Source organism: Miscanthus floridulus, chromosome 7 (genome assembly GCF_019320115.1).
Source record: "Miscanthus floridulus cultivar M001 chromosome 7, ASM1932011v1, whole genome shotgun sequence".
Lineage (NCBI taxonomy): Eukaryota > Viridiplantae > Streptophyta > Magnoliopsida > Poales > Poaceae > Miscanthus > Miscanthus floridulus.
Genome location: NC_089586.1, coordinates 8477285 through 8501918, shown reverse-complemented (window position 1 = coordinate 8501918; position 24634 = coordinate 8477285). Strand labels below are relative to the sequence as shown.

The 24634-nt window shown below is 48.6% G+C and overlaps 1 protein-coding gene and 1 pseudogene across 1 annotated transcript; both read left to right on the top strand.

Moving 5' to 3' along the window:
- Positions 1-1833: 1833 nt before the first annotated feature.
- Positions 1834-7417, top strand: LOC136465009 (serpin-Z1B-like; annotated as a pseudogene).
- Positions 7418-13435: 6018 nt separating this feature from the next.
- On the top strand, positions 13436-14953 carry LOC136462480 (serpin-Z1-like). Its single transcript, XM_066461574.1, has one exon. It carries the CDS (start codon positions 13532-13534, stop codon positions 14786-14788), a length of 1257 nt encoding a protein of 418 aa, XP_066317671.1. The 5' UTR covers positions 13436-13531; the 3' UTR covers positions 14789-14953.
- Positions 14954-24634: the final 9681 nt, after the last annotated feature.

Below are 24634 nucleotides of genomic sequence, written 5' to 3'. Positions count from 1 at the left end.
AAAAGTTTCTTAAAGGAAGAGAGTATACTCACCTAGTCACCTTGGGCTGTTTCACTACCGGGCTGGGATATGACTAATATAAACTTTGGTGGAAGCTACCGTGGGATCGATGCAGGCTGCCAAGCAACTAGTAATCGGCCAAAATATTACAAAAAACCCTTAATTAATTAATTAAGTTTTATTAATCATCTTTTCAAAAGTATAAGTCCGAGCAACTACTAACTAGAATGAAAATTGCGTGGGTAAGTCATGCATTCATTCATCTTCAAAGCATGAGCCGGCCCTAGGTTTATCACCTAACAATATAATTAATATCTATATATATGTCAACATTTGAAGGGTTTTTTTGTTTAAGTACAGGGAGAGGAGTTTGAGCATCAAATAGGGAACTCCATCAGTAAGATATTGGAGACAAACAAGAAGATAGCAATGCCACCACCTCTTGTGCAACCAAACTAAGTCATATTGTTTGTTTGCCCTCCTAGTTCAGGATGCCATGAGCATGATCTATAATATGGGCACACGATTTACAAATATTAGAGGCGATCATCTAGTGTAAACATGACTCAACAGCCGATACAGTGCAAGAGATGTGAAGATGACAAACCACCAAGAACCAAGACAGTGTCGTGCTAACACACAATGCCACCCCAATTTTTGGTTTCAGTAATTCTATTAAGGTCTTAGTCAGTTTTTGATTGAGTGTATTAATGTTGTCTCTTGCGTGCCTTCAAGCATTCGTTTTATAGCCGGCTTGCTTACACACTACTTCAACTATTAATTTGAGATGGTTTATATGTCCTAATATTCAATATAATTTCTTGAATCTATTAAACAATTTTGAATGAAGACAAAATCAACATCAAAATATATTGTAGTACTCGATGATATCTATAACTTTGTAGTTAACAACTTCTCATTTAAAATCATTTGGAGTGTAAAATACACACGACAAAATTTGTAAATGTGAAGTTAAATAATCAATTATATAATCACAAGTTTTATGTAGTTGAGATGGTGTGAATAACTTCCAAGAACTAACGTTGAGGTCATGGATTCAAATATTAGAAATAACCCACCTATCATGTTGAAATGACATGTCAGGAACGAACCAAGACCTCAATATTCAATTCATCGGTACAACGTTAGTAAGGAACAAAGAGCTCGTCAGTTCCGCATGATTGATCATAGCGAAATGATCGTACCAGATCCAGTCTAATGGTTCGAGAATATTAGGACTTGCATATCTAGAATCCTTTATCGTAGCAAAATTTCTCAGGGTATCTTTATTATTTCCCTTTATTTATCTCTACAAAATGAGCCTACAGAGGAGGCTCTGTCGCTTGGTGCCTCTAGCCAAACAAACCAAATCAGAGCCGTGGTCTCGATCCACAAATCTCGCCCCGGGCTAGGGCTGGGTTTGGGCATAGGTAGAGCTGGGCCCAAACATTACCCATTATGAAAGTAATTAAAATACGATAATGATAAGGCCCAGGCATCGGACCAACCCGCTCGCCCACATCGCAAAAAAAGAAAAAGAAAAGAAACCATCGACGCGCACTCCGCTCCGTACCACGGCCGCCGCTCCCACCCCCGTCGGTCGGCGCCGCTGGCTTCGCACCGTCTGCATCTCCGCCCCAGCCTCCCCTTCCTCTCTTTCTCCCTCTCTCCCGACGTGGCCCAAAGAATGGCCACCTCCGCGCGCTATGCACGGCCGGCCCGACGGTGCCCCAGCCATGCGGCTAGCCCCCCGTCGAGGTGGCCGCTCACCCGCGTCACGCGCCGTGCTCCTCCACCCCACTCTGCCTCGTTGCTCCTTCCACCAGATCCACTATGCGGGGAGAGATCCGATGGTGGTGGGGACTGCGGCGCCAGCTGCAGGGGCTGCGTGTCGAGCCGACGATACTAGCAGCCACGAAGGGGTCCTCATGCGGCCTTGTAGTAGGCGGAGTCCATCTAGTCAATGGTGGCGACGGCGCGTCTGCCTCCCATGAACTCCACATGCCGGCGAGCCTTCATTTCGCAAGCAGCAAGGAGATGTTGTGATGTGTTGAAACCTCATGTTGCGACGGCGGCGGGGAGTCCAAGGTCCAGTGCACCGCGGGCGTCTGGGTCGACGCCTCAGTGCTGCCTTCGCCAACATGTCCGCCGCCATCCACAAGGCCGAGGCACGCGATCAGTGAACTTCAGCGGCAATCCTAGGGAGGCGACGGCAGAGGTCAACGAGTGGTTCGAGAGCACCACCGGCGGCCTCATCAAGAACATGCTCTCGGAGGGCGACTGCCACGCCTCCACGGCGGTGGTCGTCGGCAAATCGGTCTACTTCGATGGCTACTGGCGCGACCCCATCATCCCGAAGTACACTGAGGAAGGCCCGTTCTACGTCGTCGACGACGCGTCGTGGGACCACGCCGTCGTCCGCGTGCCGTTCATGAGCGGGAGTTTCAGGCACAGGTTCATGCAGATCGGCGTCCACACCGACGGCGGCTGTAACAACCCAAAAATCCACACACAAAAAATCACAACTACAAAATTTTTTGTTGTTAACCCCATGCAATGTTGAGTGACAACTGTAGGAGCCAACCCTAGGTTTTTCATTAGTTGTAACCCAACTAAACAATTTCATGAGCATAGCATGTCATTTGTTAATCATGTTTATTTAAATTCTAACAAATAAAGTAATGCATACATTGTCAACTCAAATTGTGATTTGGATTTCCAATTGCTTTACAACTTCTTTAAAGTAATAAACCACAAGGTAATTATTAATCAAACCAAAGAATAAATGCTTAAAATGAAAACCATTTCTATTTTTGTATAACAAAACTACCACTATTTTTGTTAAACAAAATAGCTAAATAAAGTTCCTAATATATATAAAAGAGTGTTATGTGCCTCATATCTAAAAATCCAATGAATAAGGTACACCAGATTTGAATTCAAACTCCAAATCAAATTTGAATTCAAACAAAGAAGAAGAAAAATAAAACAGAAAAGGAAAAGAAAAGAAGAAAGCCTCGCAGTCGGCTCGGCCTGCTCGGCCCGCAAACCAGCCCTGCATCGCACGCAGGCCGGCCCAACTCGCGCGACCGGACGACCGGCCCAGCAAGCCAGCCCAGCACGCCGCTCATGTCCATGCGCCCGTCTGCCCCACCTGCTGCCGCTGCCACCCGGACCCCACGCGTCAGCCACTCCCGGCACAGTGCCTTCTTCCTCCCCACGCTGGCATCTCCTCCCAACCGAGTTCCGACCAAAGCGATAGGCGCGGACCCGGGGTCACGCGAATCACCTGGCCCTGTTCCCTTAGCGTCGCGCCCACGCAACCCCTGCGCCAACTACCCGCGCCCGTGATACCATCCGATGCAATCGGCGCATCACCAGCTGTCCGCCCCATCCGCCATGGATGAAGCTCGGACCTTAGGGCTATAAAGCGACTCCCAGAGCACCCTAGGGATTCCTCAGCCTACCGCCGCCGTTCGGTGGCCCAACTACCCGCACCACTCCGAGAGAAGAGGGCCGAGAAGGAAATTCGGAAGAGGGAGGCGAGTAGGGAGCTCGGAGACATCGATCACCAGAGCCCAGAGCGCCGCCCTGAGCGCCTACCCCGACGACGCGGCTTCCACCACTAGGCAGCGCCTCGCCACCGCACCACCACCGAACACCGCCAGCACCACTCGGTGAGTTCCTTTGCTGAGACCACCTCCTAGCCCATGGACGCCATCATAGTACATGCGCTCGCCGCGCTCACGACGCCACCGTCATGGCGTGGCCACCATGTGCACACCCGGCCGCCTCGCTAGACTAGGACGCAGCAGTAGAGCACTGCCGTGACGCCTAGAGGATAGCCGCGTAGACCAAGACACCGTTAGCCATCCACAACGCCTTGGCCACGGGCACCGGACCTCGGCCGGAGCTCCGTCGTGCACCACCACCGTGTGCGGACTCCACCGCACCCTATGGTCGTCGTCGATGCTACATCCTGCCTCCTGCTAACCATGTGAAAGAAAACGGTGCACCAGGACCCCTGGAACTGTCCCTAGATGCCCCGTCGGCAAGCACCGCCACGCCGAGCCATCGACCACCATGGCCAAAGCCCTAGGAAGCCCTGGCCGCCACCTTGACCTCACCACCGTACTTGCCGAGGCCTGGTGATGCTTTTCCCCACCTCAATTGAATGCCAGCGCCGCTGTGGGAGCTCGCCGGTGAGCACACCACCGGCGGGAGCACGCCGGGGAAGGAAGCAGAGGAATTCCCCTCGCTGGCCACACACACATGCACCCGGTGCACGTGGACCAGGCCAAAGGGAAGAAGGATAGACTCGGTCCACCGAAGACCCAGCCTACGATCCATGGACCGTGAACGCCAGTCCACCATGAGCCACGCGGTGTGGGACGATCTGTGGACCGAAGCCCAATGGAGGCCTTTGGCTACGATGTGGCAATGCCACAGCATGCCACGTGGTGGGCCAAAGCCCAGCCCGAATCCAGGCCCAACCGGCCTAGTTTGGACCCAGTCTATGTTGACCATTGACCGGTCAACGTTGACCGATTGACCGGACCCATATGGCAGTGACACAGAGACTCTGGACCCACTTGTCAGTAGGCGACGTCACGCGGGTCCCACCTGTCAGTAACAACATAGCCGAGGTGACATCATGATGACGTCACGGTGATGTCAGCTGCTGACGACAGCAACTCTGGCCCCACCTATCATTGACTATGATCCGTTGACCATTGACTCACTCGTTGACTTGACGTTGACTTTGATCGGACCCACATGTCAGTGACCCAAGAGCCCTCGGTCCCACCTGTCGGAATGGATGACGTTGATGACATCATGCTGACGTCAGCGGGACCCCACCTGTCAGCTTGGAATCAAGATGATGATGTCATGCTGACATCATACTGATGTCAGCATGCCACGTAGGACCAGTCACAGTGTGACACGTGTCAGTCCCGGATTAATTCAGCCTTTTTCTATTTTCAGAAAATGATTAAAACTTCAGAAATTCATAACTAATTCGTACGACCTCAGAAAAATACGAAACCAGGACCAAAATTCATCTAAAATCGAGCTTTACGCAATGAACCCATGTTTGAGTGCATTTTGCTCTTTCAAATTTTCATTGCTTCTTTGTGCTATTCTATAGACGTCGCTAATGCGACTATAATTCGATCGTATGCATACTCGGAGGAGAACTAGACGGACGAGGATCATGAGTACCGTGAGGAGTACGGAGACGACTACACTGAAGGTGCCACATCCCACCAAATCTCATAGCACCTATTACACATGGCTCATATAGAACTGCTATTGCTTTACTTTATTGTTATACTCACATAATGATAGGACTTGCATGGTAGTATGCTTTCTTGAAGGCCTTTACCTTGACGCAACCTTACCCCTGCTTACCCTACTATTAGGCTAGACACACGCTTGCTGCTATATTTTATTGCTTATTACTTCTACCACGCTTGTACTACACTAATGTGTGGTGGAAACTGGAGTTATCTGGACTATGGGGAGAGTGCTGCATGTGTGACTTGAGTGCGTGGAGGGTGAGGGTTGTGTCGAACAAGTTGGAATATACGACAAGCCTAGGGCAAGTCTTGCCGTGGGGTGCTACCTGGGCACCCCTGGAATGGATACCTGTGGTGGGTAAAAATGGTATATGAGGTGGCCCTAGGTGTGAACCTGTGATGGGAGGAGCCCGGGGTGGAGGTGCTGTGGTGGCACGGTAAATGGAAACCCTGATGAAGACATTCTAACTTGGTCATCCCTAAGGACTTACTAGTACTCAGATTCACCGAGAAGCCTTACGTACCACTCGCCCTATATGGTGCAGGACGGCCGGACTACTTGGTAGGATATTGCCACTACTGCTAGGTTGATAGCGGATAGTGTAAGGAGGTACGGGGCGCAGAGGATTTTCCCCCACACCCTTCCGAGACTTCATGGAGACCTTGTGGACCCGTCTCATGACTCATAGTTTTAGCCACCCTAGACTAGACTTGGGGTGTACTAGGGCTGAATGATAGGGTGGCACTATCCTAGGCTAGCAAGCGGTCGGAATCAGCCCAGTTGACGACGGTCAGTGAAGAAGGCAGATCTTGTGGTTATGTAAAACCTCTGCAGAGTGTATGGTTGATCGATCGATACATGTGCCGACTTATCGGCTATGGACCTTTCCTGGGTTTCGCTTAAACTAGATAGAGAGATGAGTCCTTCTCTTCTTCCCCCGTGAGAGAGTGTCAGTCGTAGCCAGGGGCTATGGGCCTTAAGATAGTGCCGAGAGGGAGTTGGCCTATCGACTGAGCGATGGTATGGTGATGGTGTGGAGATGGTGGTATATTGATCCTAGGATCGAAACCTAGCTCTAGACGGAAATGGGGTGGAATGGGTGTGGGAATGGTGTTAAAAACTTGACCAACTATTATTAAACTCTTGATACGCTAATACATAGGAAACCCCAGCCTTATAGGTTCTTTTTGATTATATCCAACTTGCATCCAATTTCTACAAAGCAATGCTCATAGGGTGGGAGTGGCCAGTACAAATCGTACTGATAAATTTTGGCACATAGGTTCTGCTGAAGATTATAGCTCTGAGGAGTTTGATGGTTGAGGGGTTCGTTTCTACGCTCGAGTTTGGCGATCTTATCTTCAAGCTATTCTGAATGAATGCTACTATTGATTCTGCCAATACGGCGATGTAATAATTTATGTAATTCCGCACTATTTGTACTCTGATATTATCGTTGTATGGATGTAGTATTCGACTGGAATTAGGGTAATATGATCTTCAACGGTCATAATACACTTCGACTCTGTGGATTTCCCTTCGTAGAAATTAGGTCGCTTCAGCGACGGCCTTAAGGTCCTGCGCATGCCCTACCGCGACGGCGGCAGTGCGGCACGGAGTTCGCCATGTATACCTAAGCGACGACCGCGACGGTCTGGCAGCCCTCATGCGAGCACTCAGTGCCAGCCCGGACACGCTCCTTGGCAAGTCCGTTGTGCCGGAGTAGCCCGTCGTCGCGGTGGGCGAGCTAAGATCCCCAAGTTCGAGGTGTCGCTGACGGTGGAGGCGTCGAAGATGCTGCGTACACTGGGGCTGGACCTACCCTTCCGTCCCTCTGGTGACTCGTTCTCAGAGATGCTGACCCCACCGCCACCGCCGGTGGCCTTGTCGTCCGTGGTGCACTAGTGTGTCGTCAAAGTGAAGGAGAATGGGACCATGGCCGCCGCTGGCACCGCGGCCATGTTGGTGGGGTCTTCCTGGTCCCGTGATCCGACTGTGGACTTCATGGAGGATCACCCCTAGCTTCGCCTTCTTCCTCATGGAGGATGTTAGTGGCTTGGTGGTTTTCGCTTGACATGTCATCAATCCTTTGCTTGCACCAGAGCCACTAATATGATTACCAGCTGCCTGCTACCTAGCTTAGCCTGTCCTATCTGCTAGAATAGTTCTAAACCTTCTAGTTCTGTTGTATCGATCGGAGTGATTCCATCTTGCATTGCAACATATTCATGGATCAAGATGATTAACGATCTAATGCAAACCAATCCATTTCCAACAAACTGGGTTTTGACTGTGCTCTGGATCAGGTGATCAGCATCCTTGCACAAGCTAGCTTTTCCTAGAGTGGCAGTTATAACCTTTTGATAGGGAGGAAATGTTGCCTGCTTGGTTATGAATAGCATTCTTTTGTTCTGATGATACCCATACCAACCTTGGAGTCAACCGAAATCGTCGAACTTTTGGAGCGAATAGGAATAGTTGAAACAAGTAGAAGGAATTGTCAAAATAGGTATAGAAGTTTAGAATCTACCAGGGTGTTTGCCACCAGCTTTTGGGTTACTGTATCTTGTATCGTATCGAAGTCCATTTAGTATGTGTCTAAGAGTACTTAGCCGGCCCCTAACACTATGTATTTGACAATTGTCGCCTATGTTAGGGTTTGAATTTTGCTTAGATTAATATACCATCGAATAGTTTTATCGTTTATTAGTTTGAGAGACCCCAGCTCATGGGCTTAATATTTTTTTTCAAAAATCCAGGCGAGTCTTGTTTCTTGCTTGTGTTCTTGATTTAGAGACAGGAATTAGCCTTTGTGGCTAGTCCAACATGGGTTCAGGATTGGAAGCCGAATCGTGAGTGACAAGTTTCCACCAAACCAAGAATTATCTTTCGTTAACGGAATATTTGGACACCATCATTTTCCATCACCTTCTTCAGGGCTCACTAGACCTTTTTATTTTAACAGTAATGCTCCCGTGAGGGCATCCGGGACGGATGGATGTGGCTTCCGCACTCGCTACCTTATCCGTTCGCTCGCTCCTGTCAGCACCCCTTCAAAAAAAGTTCTCTATTGCGCTCGGCCTCCACCGTCACGGCCTTATCCAATGCTCCATTGGACCTCCGCACCCGACTCCACAGCGTCGCCCGCCTTCCCCACTCCGCGCTCCATCGTGCCTCTCGCTTGCACCAGGCATCTGCTCGTCGTGGCCACCTCCGCTGCCCACTCAATTGCTGAGTAGGTGCTCGCCAAGGGTGCGATGGCCTAGGCCACCTAGAGGGTGGTTGCCCATGGGTGCTCGTGCAGATGCTCGCCCTGGGTGCTCACGCACCTCGCGCTGGTGCTCACCCAAGCCATCGAGCAGGTCCTCACCCAGGGGCACATCGGCGAGCTCCATGTGCCGCCACCGACCTCCACGCTGGCATCGAGCTCTGTGATTCGTCCAAGTAGCAAGGTGACATTGCCCGCTAAAAACGCATGTTGCAAGAGTATGTTTCAAGTATTTCAAATGTTTCATCTAAATGATGCAAGTGTTTCATGTGGATGTTGCAAAAGTAGATTGGGATGTTTCATATGTTACAATGTGTTGTACATGTATGTTGCAAGATTTTGTTCCTAATGTTTCAGCTATTTTTCCAAATGTATATTGCAAGTGTGTTTATTTGGATGCTGCATATGTTTCACACATATGTTGTAAGTATTTTATCTAGATGTTGCATATGTTTTACATGGTTTTCAAGTGAGGGCATCGGGACGGATGGATGTGGCTTCCGCACTCGCTCCCGTAAGCACCCCTTCAAAAAAAAGTTCTCTATTCGCTCAGCCTCCACCATCATGGCCTTATCCAATGCTCCATTGGACCTCCGCACCTAACTCCATCGCGTCGTCTGCCTTCCCCACTCCATGCTCCATCGTGCCGCTTGCTTGCACTAGGCATCTGCTCACCGTGTCCACCTCCGCTGCCCACTCAGTTGCCGAGTAGGTGCTCGCTAAGGGTGCGATGGCCTAGTGAAAGGTCCTTGTTTGGTTTTGGTAATTGAGTGACAACCTAGGTGGACTAATTGTGTTTATGTGAGATACACAAGTGATTAGTCCACAGGTACATGTGTATGAGCAACATATGCCATGGAGGTGAAGATGGCTCGGAGATGTTGCAAAGCTCACAGATGTGATGATGAAGGAGCTTATTGCACATGAGACATAACATTGAGTCATGTGATCAAGGTGGAGAAGATCAAGACATGACTTGGCTTGAAGGACCGGTTGCAAGAGTGAAGGGTAAGTCGGAGGCTTTGGAGCGATGGACCGCGTGGCGGTGAAGCTTGAGCAAGACTTGGCGCCGATGGACGAAGGCAACGGTGAAAAGCAAGTGAAGTCAAGATCGATGAACCAATATGATCACATGATGATATGAAGTGGATCATATCATTGTTGATCGTGTTGGTGCATGTGTGCATTGACATTAAAAGGAGATGGAATGGAATGCGTAAGACAAAGGTATAACCTAGGGCATTTCATTTCACCAGTCATAGGTGTGTAGAGAAGTTGATGACTGGGTTTAGGATAGATGCCGTACTATCAAGAGGGGCAAACTTGTTTGCATATCAGTCATCTAGTGCCACTCGAGTGATCTAACTTTGCATCGTCGCTAGGATCGAGTGGCATGGCAGGTTGAGTGGGTAATCCTTTGAAACTTGTTTGTGAAAAGCTAACACACATACACATGGTGGTGTACACTTGGTGGTGTTGGCACATTTGCAAAGGAGAAGAAGTTGGAGTTGATGAGGATCAACTCGGTGAAGAAACAGAGGCGAGAAGGTGTCACTGTGAGTGACCGGACGCTGGTCTCGGCAGGACCGATGTGTCCGGTCAGTGGCAGCAGATAGCATGCGGTCTCGGCCAAGTGACCGAACGTTGGGCGAAGAAGTAACCGGACACACAGTGGCCGCGTCCGGTCAGGGTGACGTATGGTGACGTAGGTGGCGCTGAAGTTGGCGCACGGGCATAGAGCTGATTGGACGTTGGTCTACGTCCGGTCGTGCAGGAGCAGACACGTTCGGTCGCAAAATAGAGGCTCGGGGAGCTCTCTAGAAACGACCGGACTCAGGCATAGCAGCATCCGGTCATCCTCATTGTGCTGTGTCCGGTCATCACTTGACCATTGGCACGCGGCAGCCGATCGTTGAGATCAAGCGACTGAAGTTGAACGGAGGCGACGCGTGGCATGCATCCATTGACCGAACGCTGGACTGGGTGTGTCCGATCGATCCGACCGGCGCGTCTGGTCACCCCGAGCTATGCCCAGTGAAGGGGTACAACGGCTCTATTTTCGTGGGGGCTTATAAATAGCCCCTTGGTCGGCCTTTGGCTGTTAGCTGAGCAGAGCTGAGCACATTAGAGCCTTGGTGGTATATGTGGTAGTGCTTTGGAGCCCTCTAACTCACTTGTGCTTGATATTGTTCATTCGATCGAGTGAGTGAGCGATTCTAGTGTGATTGCATCGAGTGGCACTAGGTGATCGAGTTGCAAGCCGGTGGTGCTTGTTACTCTTGGATGTTGCCACCTCCTAGATGGCTTGGTGGTGGTCTCCGTCGAAGCCCGCAAGAAGCTTGTGCGGTGCTCCGGAGAAGAGCTTTGTGAGGAGCATTGTGCTCGTCCCGTGGGAGCCACGAAGAGCAACTCTAGTTGAGCGTGTCATTGAGCTACCCTCACTTTCGGGGTAGGTTCTTACGGTGCTCGACGTGTGGGCTTGGCGGGTGATGCCAATTAGCCGCCGAACCACCAAGTGAGCAGTCGACACAACGGGGACGTAGCGTGTTGGCAAGCACGTGAACCTCAGGAGAAAAATCACCGTGTCAACATTGTTCTTCCTGTTGGTTTGCAATCCCCTTACACAAGCTTGTAGTTACTCTCATATACATTGTGCTTGTGTAGTTGCTCTTGTAATTAGTTAGCTTGTGTAGCTCACTAGTTACCTTCTTGCTTGTGTAGCAAAGAAGTAGCTTTCTTGCGTGGCTAATTTGGTTTGTGTAACCTTGTTAGTCACATGGCTTAGTTTGTGTAGCTAAATACTGTCTAATTTGGTATTGGTTGCCTTGTTATTGAGCATTGCTAGTGAGCTTAGGAGCTTTGTGCTTTTGCTTACTAGAATTGTGAAGGAGCTCCCCGGTGTGTAAAGTATTAGTGGCATAGGTTTGTGTGACCTTGCTCCTAGAATTAGATAGGTGAGCTCTAGCTAGCCCAACACCTTTGTTGCCTAATTAGGATCTTTATAAGGTGTTTGTGAACTTTGATAGAGGGGTGTAGTCTTAGCTAGACCGATTATTTTAATTCCGCATTTATTTTGGTTAGCCGGCGCGATTAAATTTATAAAGGACTATTCACCCCCCTCTAGTCCGCCATCTCGACCTTTCACCTAGGCCGCCGAGCGGATGGTCGCCCACGGGTGCTCGTGTAGATGCTCGCCCAGGGTGCTCGCGCACCTCGCGCAGGTGCTCACCCAAGTCACCGAGTAGGTCCTCACCCAGGGGCACATCGGCGAGCTCCATGTGCCGCCGCCGACCTCCACGCTGGCGTCGAGCTCCGCGATTCGTCCAAGTAGCAAGGTGACATTACACGTTGAAAACGCATGTTGCAAGAGTATGTTTTAAGTGTTTCAAATGTTTCATCTAGATGATGCAAGTGTTTCATGTGGATGTTGCAAAAGTGGATTGGGATGTTTCATATGTTACAATGTGTTGTACACGTATGTTGCAAAATTTTATTCCTAATGTTTCAGCTATTTTTCCAGATGTATGTTGCAAGTATGTTTATTTGGATGTTGCATAAGTTTCACACATATGTTGTAAGCATTTTATCTGGATGTTGCATATGTTTTACATGGTTTTCAAGTGTTTTCAGGTGTTTTTGCAAGTGTTTCAGATGCTTATTTCAAGTGTTTCGTCTATCTCCAGACTTATGTTGCAAGCGTTGCATCTGGATGTTTCAGAAGCAAATCGGGTGTTATATCTCCCACCTCGCTTTTCTCCTGCCTCGCCTCGGTGTCTCCTCCATCCTCCTCCCGACGCCTCCTCCTCCTCCTAGCGCCGGTGGGGGCATCTGTTGCTGCCTCCCTTCTTAATTCATGCTGGTGACGTTTAGGGCGGCACGGATCCTGCGTGAGCGTGGGAAACGTCGCGGGAAAACGGACTGTATGCGCAGACGTCCGGACACCCCATCCGTCCAGACGTTTAGGTGCTGGCAATCCCATTATTTTAAAATTCACTATTACCGTCAGTTGGTAACACGAGCAGGCCGCTGCCCGCTGGTAATAACCCTAATTAGTACCGTCGACTTTCATCAATAAAAGAAGAAACCAGCGGTGATGATCTCTTTCAAACTAGTGGTGACGAGCTTAAGTAGTGAGTTCTCTGCCATGGTGGCTGCGGTGATGAGCTTTCATACCAAAAATAGGCCCCGAGAGCCTTGGGTTTCACCAAATTCTACTAGAAAATAAAACAGAAATAGAAATATGGTGATGGGAACGAGTTGCAGTCAGGGCTCAAAATTTCGGCGAAATTTCGGCCAAATTTCGCGAAATTCGGTAATTTCGGTGGTGGCCGAAAGAAAAATCCGAAATTTTGTAATACACTAATACATGTGCTATATAACTTTAGACTCAATTTTTTATTGTTTATATTGCATATTTTTGTATTCAATAGATGTGTAGTCATAAATCATACTAATATTTGTTTAGATTTAAATGTTTTTTTTAGAAAAAGCATACTTCATGTGCTAGTCTCTAAAAAAATTTCGCCGAAATTTCGGCCGAATTTCGCGAAATTCGGTAGTTTCGGTGGTGGCCGAAATTTTTGCAATACCAAAATTGAAAACCCTGGTTGCAGTAGACCATGCAATGAATCAAAATTAGAGTTTTAATTTGACATTTAGCCCTCTAACCATCCATGACAGTTTTGGTATTTAGCCAAATAACCCTTAGACTTAGTATAGAAGTTTCAAAAAAAGATTGCAGTTTGATCGACATGAATACCAGACACTTATTTTTTGGAAGGAGTGAGTAGGTAACACAGAAAATCATTTACTTATGAGCTAAGGTTTCATTACTTATGAGTTAAGATGTCACAACGAAAGAAACTAACAAATCTGTTATATTTAAACCCTGTTCACTGAGCTTGTGGGAATAATCATCGATCCCCTCCAAATCGCGGTCGCGGCCAGTGAAAAGCCACATCAATGGCGGGCCAGGCAGTCGCCGCCGCCGCCGTGCAGGACCAGGCCGCGCTCTGCCTGCTCCTCCTCCGCCACCTTGGAGGCCTCGACAACGGAATGCCCACCACCAACCTCGCCTTCTCGCCGATCTCCTTCCACTCCACGCTCTCCCTGCTGGCCGCCGGCGCTTCGGGCGCCACGCGCGACCAGATCGCCCAATTCCTCGGCCCCGCGGGCGCGGAGGCACACGCCACGTTGGCCTCGAAGGTCGCGTCCGTCGTCCTCGCCGGCCGCGACGGCGGAGGCGGCGGGGACGAGGAGTCCAAGGTCCGGTCCGCCACCGGCGTCTGGGTCGACGCCTCGCTTCGCCTCAGCCGTGCCTTCGCGGACACGGCCGCCGCCGTCCACAAGGCCGAGGCGCGATCGGTGAACTTCCGCGGCAATCCCAGGGGGGCGACGGCCGAGATCAACGAGTGGTTCGACCGCACCACCGGCGGCCTCATCAAGAACATGCTCTCGGAGGGCGACTGCCACGCCTCCACGGCGGTCGTCGTCGGCAACTCGGTCTACTTCGACGGCTACTGGAGCGACCCCTTCGTCCCGGAGCATACCGAGGAACGCCCGTTCTACGTCGTCAACGCGTCGCGGGAACACGGCGTCGTGCGCGTGCCGTTCATGAGGGGGAGTTTCCGGCACATGTTCATGCAGATCGGCGTCCACCCAGCCGCCGGTTTCAAGGTCCTGCGTATGCCCTACCGTGGCGGCGATGGCGGCGGCGACGGGACGGAGTTCGCCATGTACATCTACCTCCCGGACGACCGCGACGGCCTGCCAGCCCTCGTGCGAGCGATCAGCGCCAGCCCGGACACGCTCCTGGGCAGGTCCGCCGTGCCGGAGCAGCCCGTCCTCAAGGTGGGCGAGCTCAAGATCCCCAAGTTCGAGGTGTCGCTGACGGTGGATGCGTCGAAGATGCTACAGAGCCTCGGGCTGTACCTGCCCTTCCGTTCCTCCGGCGACTCGTTCTCGGAGATGCTGACCCCGCCGGCGCCGCCGGTGGCCTTGTCGTCTGTGCTGCACCAGTGTGTCGTCAAAGTGAAGGAGAGCGGGACCATGGCCGCCGCTGGCACCGTGGCCATGATGTTTGGGGCTTCCCTGTCCCTTGATCCGACTGTGGACTTCGTCGCCGATCACCCATTCGCCTTCTTCCTCATGGAGGATGTCAGTGGCGTGGTGGTTTTCGCCGGACATGTCATCAATCCTCTGCTTGCGCCGCATACATGATTGCCAGCTCTGCTAGCTACCCCGGGACGCCTGCCAGAATAATTCATCCATCCATCCTTTGGTTCTGTTGGATCGGAGTAACCGAATCATTTGTGTCTTTGTTGATGTAACTGTGGAATGTCGTGGCATATTACTTTCTCAATGATTCATGGCGAAACTTAATTACGTACTTATGTGGAGTAGAAAGCTCAAGAGCAAACAAAACCACAAAATTATGGTGGTTAACTCAATCCAGTCAAAAAAGAAATTACATAAAAATAACTGTACAACATGCCGCTGTCATGGCCATGAATGAGATGCAGGTACAACATATAAATACAAAGAAACTTTGTGTTTGTGGCTACTTCACAATTAAGGCATCAATCGTAGCTCCATTTTCCTCCCAAGCTGTATTGTGGCTATATTGTTTTCCTCCAATATATCAAGTGGAAACAATTAATAAAAAACATAGGACTTGATCTCTCTTGTTGTTGTTGTTACTTCGCAATTCAAGACATCAATCATAGCTCCATTGCCCTCCCAAGCTGTATTGTGCTCATATTGTTTTCCTCTAATATATCAAGTGGAAACAATTAATAAAGACATAGGACTTGATCTCTCTTCTTCTTGTTGTTAGATATAGGACTTGGTCCCTCATTTAGAGAGAGACTAGTGATTGGAGCGCGCCCATGCGCGCGAGTGATGGCCGCAGTTCTATCTGAGAAATGGAATAATGTCGACAAAGAATAAATATGACAAGTTCTACCTAGTTAATGGAACAGAGGCATTTGTTCCCATTACTCGGTCCACAGTTAGCCCAACAACATGGTAACACGCACTGAATAGAAGGCTTAACTTCTAAAACAGTTGCGACATGTTCAAACACTATATATAGATTACATGATACAGAGGATGTCCAAATAGTACTTATATATATCTTACACGAGACAGTCCTACACCAGGACCCTAGATGTCCAAATAGTACATAATTTTACAGTCATAGGATAGAATACCAAGGAGGTATAGTCTCTGAGATGGCACAACACAGCATAGCGCACATAGCAAAAGTCAAAGTAGCAGATGATAAGACATTGCTCTTAAGGAAAGTGGCATCAGCTTCTGAGGTTGCTCTGATGTTTAGCGCTGCTAATGAATTTTCCAGCTTTGATCCGACTCAAAGTTGTGGGCTGGAGAACAATCCATTTAAATCATCAAAATAAAGGTCAATGCCTGTTATGTCATTGCAAGCATGCAGCCTGTTCGGGAGGCCGTATCGTATCGTGGATTATTTACTACTGGCTGGTTTGGTGTGAGAGAAAAATACTGTTCCCGGCTGGAAATTTACGATCGTTTACGAGCAAGCGAACATGCTGATGGTTTAAGAACTATTTAGCTGCATGTGATAACATTTTAATTTAATGAAACTGACTCTCAGTGGGGGATTTCATTTCATTCTTTCCAAAGACAAGCTAGAGCGGTTAATGTATGCAAGACGTTGTGATCCAATATGCCATGTAAACTATGTGGCTGAGTAAAATTATATTTGAACTAAATTATATCAGAACAAATGCAGTCTTAGGTTCAGATACAGTAGTCCCAGGTCCAGAACTGAAATTAACTAAATAGAACTGAGATTAACTAAAGATGACTCATGACCAACTATTCTCTTACACAAATGTACTTACAGGTCACAGAAGCATCAGGTTCGCACCAAAAAACTCACACATGCCAGGTAACTATTGTCCTGCACAGAAGCATTGCTACAAATGGATTTTTATGCACCACTCTGCATAAAGATTCAGCTCAAAAAATGGATGTGGCAGCCTACCAATACTATTTCTCAATTAATCATCCACCCTGATGCTAGCCACAATTCAAACAGGGTTGAGTAGTTTACTGCATGATTTCCTACAGCCATGTAGTAGTTGGTTCAGTAATTTAAGAATACAACAAATAGTGTAGAGCAGATCTGTAAAATAGAAAAAAACAGTGCAGATTCAGTACTTTCAGTTTTTTTGTTGTTTCTGCATGTTGCTCATTGATCTAAAACAGCTGGACTTTGTTTCAGTTATTTGCAAATCTCCATACTGATAATCGAAATTAAAACAGATGGTCCACAACATGCATCAACTCTAAGTTGTGCTTCCCCTATCCTCGTGTGCCACTCCCATTTCAAAATAGCGTATGTATTTAGGAACATTTTTATCAGTAAGAAAACTGAACTATTTTTTTACAGCTTACTTATCCTCTCAGGTTGTAGGCATAAACCTAAACCAACATTTAGCTGGTTGGCCAAAAAATCCAAAAGCACAGTTGTTGGTAAAACATAACCATGTCAAGCGCATTCCAGTCTTTTGCATCACTAAAAAATGGAGGTGTCTGTGCAAGTTCTTTACCTGCCCATTGACTACATACTCTTATCTTCTTAGCCCTCGTCTTCTTTCCTACTCATAATAATAATGATTCAGTAAGCATTTAGGTCTCTAAGGGCCATGTCAGCAAAAATAATAACATGAAACCTCCAAAATAAAGTTCTAGATTCATATTTCTAGGTTTATGAAATGAATGTGATCAATATATCAACAACATCACCAAACAAAAATTGTAGGCCCTGGAACTACATTGATAGGGACTGCGACAAACTAAATACGCTCAAGTTTCAGTGTAGGTACTGTGAGGTCTAAAAGAAAGAAAAACCCGAAAGAAATTGCCGAGAAGCATGCCATAGAATGCATTGACAATAATGTCATCAGCAGAAAATAAACCTCCACACAGGGTCGCCTCAAACACAGAAAAAATAACATCTGCAGCCATGTCCAAGCTTTTCTCTCATGTGTTGTTTTTATACACTGATTTCATATTGGTTAATGTTGCAGGAGCTGATATACTTCCCATTATAATCAATCTACGAAGCACATCCATGGGACAGTACTAAAATGCTAGGTGAATTTATGAAAAGAGCGAATAGCAAAAGAACTTCTATGCACATTACTGAACATGAAACCTAAAGGAAATGACCAAAGCATCACTTTCAACCTTGCAGGACAGTAAAAGAACAACAAATGGCACTACTGGTACTTGTGTGATCTCAAACTTCTAATAGTGTAGCTAAATATGTACCAGCGATTAGTAAGCTAACATATAGTATGCAACCCAACTAAGTACCTGAGTAGGGTCATGATGTTTGTTACAGACCAGATAATGTTTTTTTTCCAAGTGGTTGGCTTGTTCTGAGATTTTACAATGTGCATATAAATTGTATCAAACTAAAAATTCAAGGTTTAATCTGAATGAAAATTTTAGCACACGGTAGAAGAAATATGATAAAAGCAATGGATCAGGAGCACCTTGATGCAGTTACACCTGCTGATAGCCCTCAAAATGCACCCATGGAATGAAGTTGTCTCAAAACAAAATTCTTGCACAAGAATAAAAATCATTCTGAGAAACCTGGGCAAGCATTAATAAAATAATTTAGCTAAAACTTGATGGAATCAACTGTACTGTTGACCAGTGAACTTTTTTCTTCGTCTAGATGGATACTTCCTACTCTGTAAATAATCTAAGAAAACCAGTAGCATCATACAAATTCACAAAATGAAGCAAGTTCGTTGAGGATGCTATAAATTATGAACTAAAACTTTATCAAACAGGTAAAAGAATGACAAAAAGAAGGGAACAAAAACACCTTGATGTTGTCGCACCTGATGATAGTCCTCAAAATTGGCCTATGAAATGAAGTCCTGTGTTGAACCGAAATCACTACACAAGAATAAAATTCAATTTGAGAGAAATTTGTATTGTGTATCGTCCTTTGCGTCACGCAGACCATGGCGCACAGCCTGCTCCACCGTCGGGCTCAGGAACTGCCACTCCCACCACTCTAGCAAATGGAGAAGATCGATGAACACCAACAAATAGGTAAAATGATTCTAAAACATGTATTGCCGTAGCAAATGTTTAAGTATAACATCTATGCTGGTCAATATGGGACGAAGGTAAATGTGAGGCTGTGTCTACAGGAGAACATTCAGGCACAAATTTGAAAGGAAGAAAGCCATGTCATCTGCTGTAGTAAGCATTGACCTATCCAATATTTCTTAACTTATTTAATACATTAGTCTGAAAAGTGAAAATCTAATACTGAGGAACATACATGAATAAATTAAAATGGTTTGTACAGGCCTGGGTATTCACCAATGCGGCACTTGGGGAACATTGTGAGTGATTGAAAGGAGGTGGCCTTCTGGAAACAGATTTGCATCACTTGTACCAGGAATGTAGGAAAAATCTCACAAAAAATTGGTAACTGCACCAAGAATTTGGGGCTCCCGCCACACAAACATTCAGTAAAAGAAGGCCAAGAGACATGGAGGAGATGGGAGGTTACCTCGTCGCCCACGCAGTCGCCGGAGGGACAACAACCTGCCAGTCGCCGCTGCTGTCGCTGGGAGCGCGTCCACACTGGAGAAGGGCACCGCCGCCGGGGGTTGGGACGAAGCTGGGCCGCCGCGACCCCTAGCACAGGCTGCTAGGGTTTCCTGTAGCACCTGCAACACATGAACACACACGGAGCAGAGGGAGGAGGCAGCGCCGGGGGCAAGCGACGCCGGCGGACACCGTCGGGGCCCAGTCGCGAGGGGGAAAGGAGGAGGAGGAGGGCGCCCGCAGCCGCCGCGCCCGCCTGTGCCAGCCGTCGTTGGCCTGTCCGTGTCGGGATGGAGAGGGAGAGGGAGAGGGAGAAACCGATGGGAAGAGGGAGAGGAGGCCAGCGGGGTGCAGGTCGCGGCCGTGCGCCGCCGTCCTGCCCGCGCGCCGCCGCGGAGGTCCGCTCGCCGCCCGGGGGGCGCCGTCGCCCTGGCCGTCGCCGTTTCGGGAGAGATCGAGAGAGGATGGGGCGAGGTGCGTTTTTTTTTCGGAGCAGAAGCTGTGTCTATTATTCGTTTCGTTGGATTCGGAGCAGAAGCCAGAGGAGGCAGCAAGAGGCAGTGGAGAAGCTGGTTAAGCGCACGAGAAGCAGGAGAAGCCGCTATCAGCGAAAGCTGGCCCATGCAATCCGGGCCGTAGAATCAAAGATCGGACGGACGGAAAAATTAGGAGTGACGTGGACATGCTGGCCTCGCGAGCTGGCCACAACGAATGTAAACTTTAAATAGTACCTAGTTACGCATAGACATGGTGACGAAATGAAAGAAGGGCTCCTAGCTAGACTGTAGCTTTGTAGTCATAGTTTATTAGACATGCATGAAAAACGAACAATCTCTATGCAGCCTCCAAGCAAAATGCCTTGTTCACTTTAGCATGAAGAATCTCTCATTTATGTTTTACATAGACATGGATGAGAAACACATAAGTTTGCAATTTCAAGCATATTTTAGTATGTTGCACAAAAGAAAGAGCAACTATACTCAGTACATTTTAGTGGTTGTTCGTCACCATCGTCTCAATATGGTCAGAAAAGAATATCATCAATTCTTGATGCATCTCTGAACAAAACATGCCGAGCCCCTCAAGGTTGGCATGGACATCATCATGCTTAGGAACAAAGGCTTTTCATATATAACAAAGCAACGAATTTCCCTGATCAAAAGGATTAATTTTGACCGTTAATCAGAAAAAATTTATCGGTGCATGCTTCTAACACAACTATTTGTCTATATATCTTATTAAAACAACCACTAGCTTCCAATATCAACAAGCAAGTTATCCTCGTCATCCTATACTAAATGCCTCACCACCCACCCACTAGCTTCCAATCTTAATATGCAAGTTATCTACATCATGCTTCACTAAATGCGTATCATTCTACTCCCTTCCCCAAACTAACTTTCAACCTTTTCATGCAAATGATCCACATCATCCCAAACTAAGTGTAAAATATATCCATGTTATCCCTCATTAAGTGCAACTACTATTGTCAATCTACAATAATTCAAAGCATCCACATCATGCTATATGTTTTGTTCTATCATCTTATAATTCAATCTAATATTCTGTTATTTTTTATTGGATTCTTCCATAAATTGCCCAGTTTTGACCAAAACCGATATAAGAACATATATGTAGAACCAACTTATACACATGCAACAACTTTATTTATAAAAAAATATCCCACTACAACACGCAGGGTATCCTTCTTGTTATTATTATAAAGTTCTAGTCACCATTTAAAAAACAACAAAAGAGAAGGATTTAAAAGAGACTAATAACGAAGCTCTAAGCCGATTACTAAAAAAGCCACCCATTTTAGGGAAAATCTCCATTGCTATAGTCTCCAATACTCGACATATTCACTTCAAATTAGACTGGTCTGCCTCCATATGATGAATGGACAAAAACCTCGTCCAAAAGGTCACCTTGAAAGTAACTTGTAAATAATTGTGTCGCATTTTTTTGTTAAAAATTACTCTCTCTACTCTAAACTATAAGTCGTTTTGGCTTTTCTAAATACACAACCTTTGTTACGTATTGCATACATATAGGTGCATATATAGCTTGCACTTAGAAAAGCAAATAAAAAACTTATAATTTGGAATCGGAGGGGTACGTCATTTAATTTCTTGTCAACCATATGGACAATAAAAGATATTGCAGTCGCACCTACTTGAGTTTGAGACTGCAATTTTGGTTCAACTTGTTGTAACATAATAGTCATATTTATTGGCCTTTGTGTTGTCATCACTCGAAATATGTTCTCAGACAGTTTCTATGAACATCAGATTGTCCGATGATAAGGGCAAGAAAGCAAGCAGACAGGTGAACACTCCTCCCACCCTAACCTGACGATCGCGATTCACGATGGCCTGCCAGCCCTCGCCCGAGCGCTTAGCACGCATGAAGCCGAACGCGCTACAGTGCAGGTCAGTCGTGCCGGAGAGCGGAGAGCAGCGCGTCGCGGTGGGCCTGGGTGGAAGCCTATCCTGGTGGGTGATTAGAATTCAGACATGGTGGCGTTCTGGTAGCATGGCTATCCTGGCGGGTGGCGGCTCGATCATGAGCCTCCATGGCTTCTGCTCTCTGCTCTGGCTTGCCACGGTGCCACTCCCATCGATCTGACTCTTTTCTGTACACCGCCACACCGGTGCCTTTTCTGTACACCTGGAAGAAACACAGCCGGCCGGATGACCTTTGGCAGCGTGAACCAATCACAACCACCCTCGACTATGACTGACGGCTACTGTGTTGGAACACGCATCTCTGTGGGACTGCCGAGCTCCGCGCCCCCTGTGTCCTAATCAATTTGTTATCGACAAAAGGTCAGTTGTATTGATGGACGTGGCTAGCGCTCGGACGCTAGCCCCCTGTCCGGACGTCCGCGCCACTGCCCCTGTCCCGCGTGCCGTGCCTGCCCGCCCACGTCTTGTCTGCTGCGCCTGCCTGCAAGCACGTAGGGCCCGCCCGTGCCAGTGGGGACCGCCTCTGCTTTCCCACACTTGACACCGAGGCGAGACAACAGAAAGGCGATGAGGGAGATGCAACACTCGATCTAGTTTTGAAACATCCAGATGCAACAAAATGCAACATACGTCTAAAAATGGTTAAGTCCACTTTTGGCCCCTCAACTATAGGGTTCGTCTAATTTTAACCCTCAACTATAAAACCGTCTAGCGGTGATACCTTAACTGTCAAAACCGTTCACTTTTGGCGCGGGCAGGGCTGTTTTGTCCTACGTGGAGCGGATTTGACCACGCCATGCTGGTGTTGACCGCCACGTAGGATGCCAACCTCCATCTCAGTGACATATGGGGCCCACACATCACCCACTTATCACCTCCCTTCCCAACGAAGCCACGCAGGGCTGCAGGACATAGGCGCCTCAGCCAGGAAGATCTGGCTGCGGGCTCTGGCCGCCGGGGGCAGCCAGCCGCAGGTTGAAGGTCGTCGTAGATTTCAAGAGGGAGGAGAGCGCCGACAAGGGCAGCAAAGGCGCGTGGCCAAGCTGCTGCTACACGTGCACGCACAACCATGGCGGTGGCACTAGTAGAGAACAGACCTTTCATCCGAGGCCAAAATGGGCTCTAGTCCCGGTATTTTTTGCGCCCGGGACTAGAGAGACCTTTAGTCCCGGTTGGTGTCTCCAACCGCTCCAACCGGGACTAAAGGTCCCTGCCCAACGGCTACTGCGCTCGGCACAGTGGCAGGGGACCTTTACTCCTGGTTGGAGCCACCAACCGGGACTAAAAGTCCTCCAACCTTTGGTCCCGGTTGGTAACACCAACCGGGACTAAATGGTGACCTTTTAGTCCGGGTTGATATTACGAACCGGGACTAAAGGTCCCTCACGGGTCAATTTAAAAGTAGGAGCGGGGAGGACTATGTCACATGTGGTGTGCAGTTGAGTTGGTAAGGAATCTACGCGTGATGAGAGAGGTCTTGTGTTCGAATCCCACACAGCGCAAGCGAGGTCTCAAGGAATTCGTTTATTTTTTTAACTGAAGAGGGGGCTTTACTCCTGGTTACTGACCCGGGACTAAAGGGAAGACCCTTTAGTCCCAGATTCTTACACCCGGTTGGGAAACCGGGATTAAAAGGGGATCCCAACTGGGAGTAGAAGCCTTCTCTCCATCAGTGTGGAGGAGGCCTGTCGGCGAGCAGTGCCAGGCCCACGCTGTCCTAGGGCCGGCCGTGGCTCGGCTAGAGGCGGGGCGTGGCCTGCTGACAACGCGTGCTGGCAGCCCGACGGCCACGATCGCGACGGGGAGGAGCTGAGGAGACCCCTAGGGGCCCGTGCTCACCGGTGCGGTGCCTATCGGCACGGCGCGGTTACGTCGGGCAAAAGAGCGATGCGCCGGCCAAGCTAACGAATCTACGAGCATATATGGACCAAAGCGAAACCCTGGGCAGCGGTTAGAAGTTAAACGACGAACTCTAGCGCTCCGACCATGCCGGCGGCGAACTGCTATGGCGGCATGACTGTTCCGGCAAGCCTAGACAGTGAGGGAGTGGCAGAGATTGAGTGGGAGCATCCACATCTTACTCTGGTGCTAGCAGTGCCTACGGTTGAGGCGGAGGGTGTCGGTTAAAGGCTAGCCACGTGCGGGCAGCGAGGTCGGCAGCGCTCCGCGGCGGACACGGTCGCATCACTGGCCGAACGGCTATGGTAGAGGTTCAGGCGAGGTGAGTACGAGGTATATCATGTCTCGGAGAGTCTATTAGTGGTATTTTATTAGACTCTACCATTCGGTGGAGCTCAACCCCCAATTTCTACTGTTGCGGCAGCTGAAGTGACCAGAGGGTGAGGGAGAGGTGCAGGGGCAGCAGAGCCGCATAGAGGAGGCTCAGCGCGGGTGGCATTATTGCCGCGACGCGTGCGGCTGCTCTATCCATGGTGGGCGCAGTCACAGCGGCAGAGGGCAGACGGCTGCTCTGTCGTGGCGAGCTCAGCTAGGGCGTAGGGAGGAGGCGGCCACCATAGCTTGCTCGCGCGCTGCCGTGTTGCTCGGGCACCACCGCCGCAACTTGCTTGAGCGCCACCGTCCTGCTCGTGAGCAGTTGCCACCGCCTGCTCACGCTCCGTGGTAGCCTGCTCGAGCGTCGCGTTGTTGTGCTACTCGTGCGCCGCCATCCTGCTCCCGCCCTGCATCCTCCGTTGCCTCCTTCACGCGCGCAGGAACAGGAGGAAAGAGGGCCTGTGTAGCGGTCAATGCCTGTGGGGCATAGTTAAAACCGCTCCACATAGTTCAAAACAGCCCTGTCCACGTCCAGGTACTAAAAGTGAACGGTTTTGACAGTTGGGGTATCACCACTAGATGGTTTTGTAGTTGATGGTTAAAATTAGATGAATCCTATAGTTGAGGGGCTAAAAGTGGACTTAATCCGTCTAAAAACAAATGAAACATTTGAAAAATGCGTTTGAAACACTTGCAA

Bases quoted from the DNA above. Each gene is read 5' to 3' on its own strand.
- LOC136462480 (XM_066461574.1), top strand. From the start codon at position 13,532: ATGGCGGGCCAGGCAGTCGCCGCCGCCGCCGTGCAGGACCAGGCCGCG.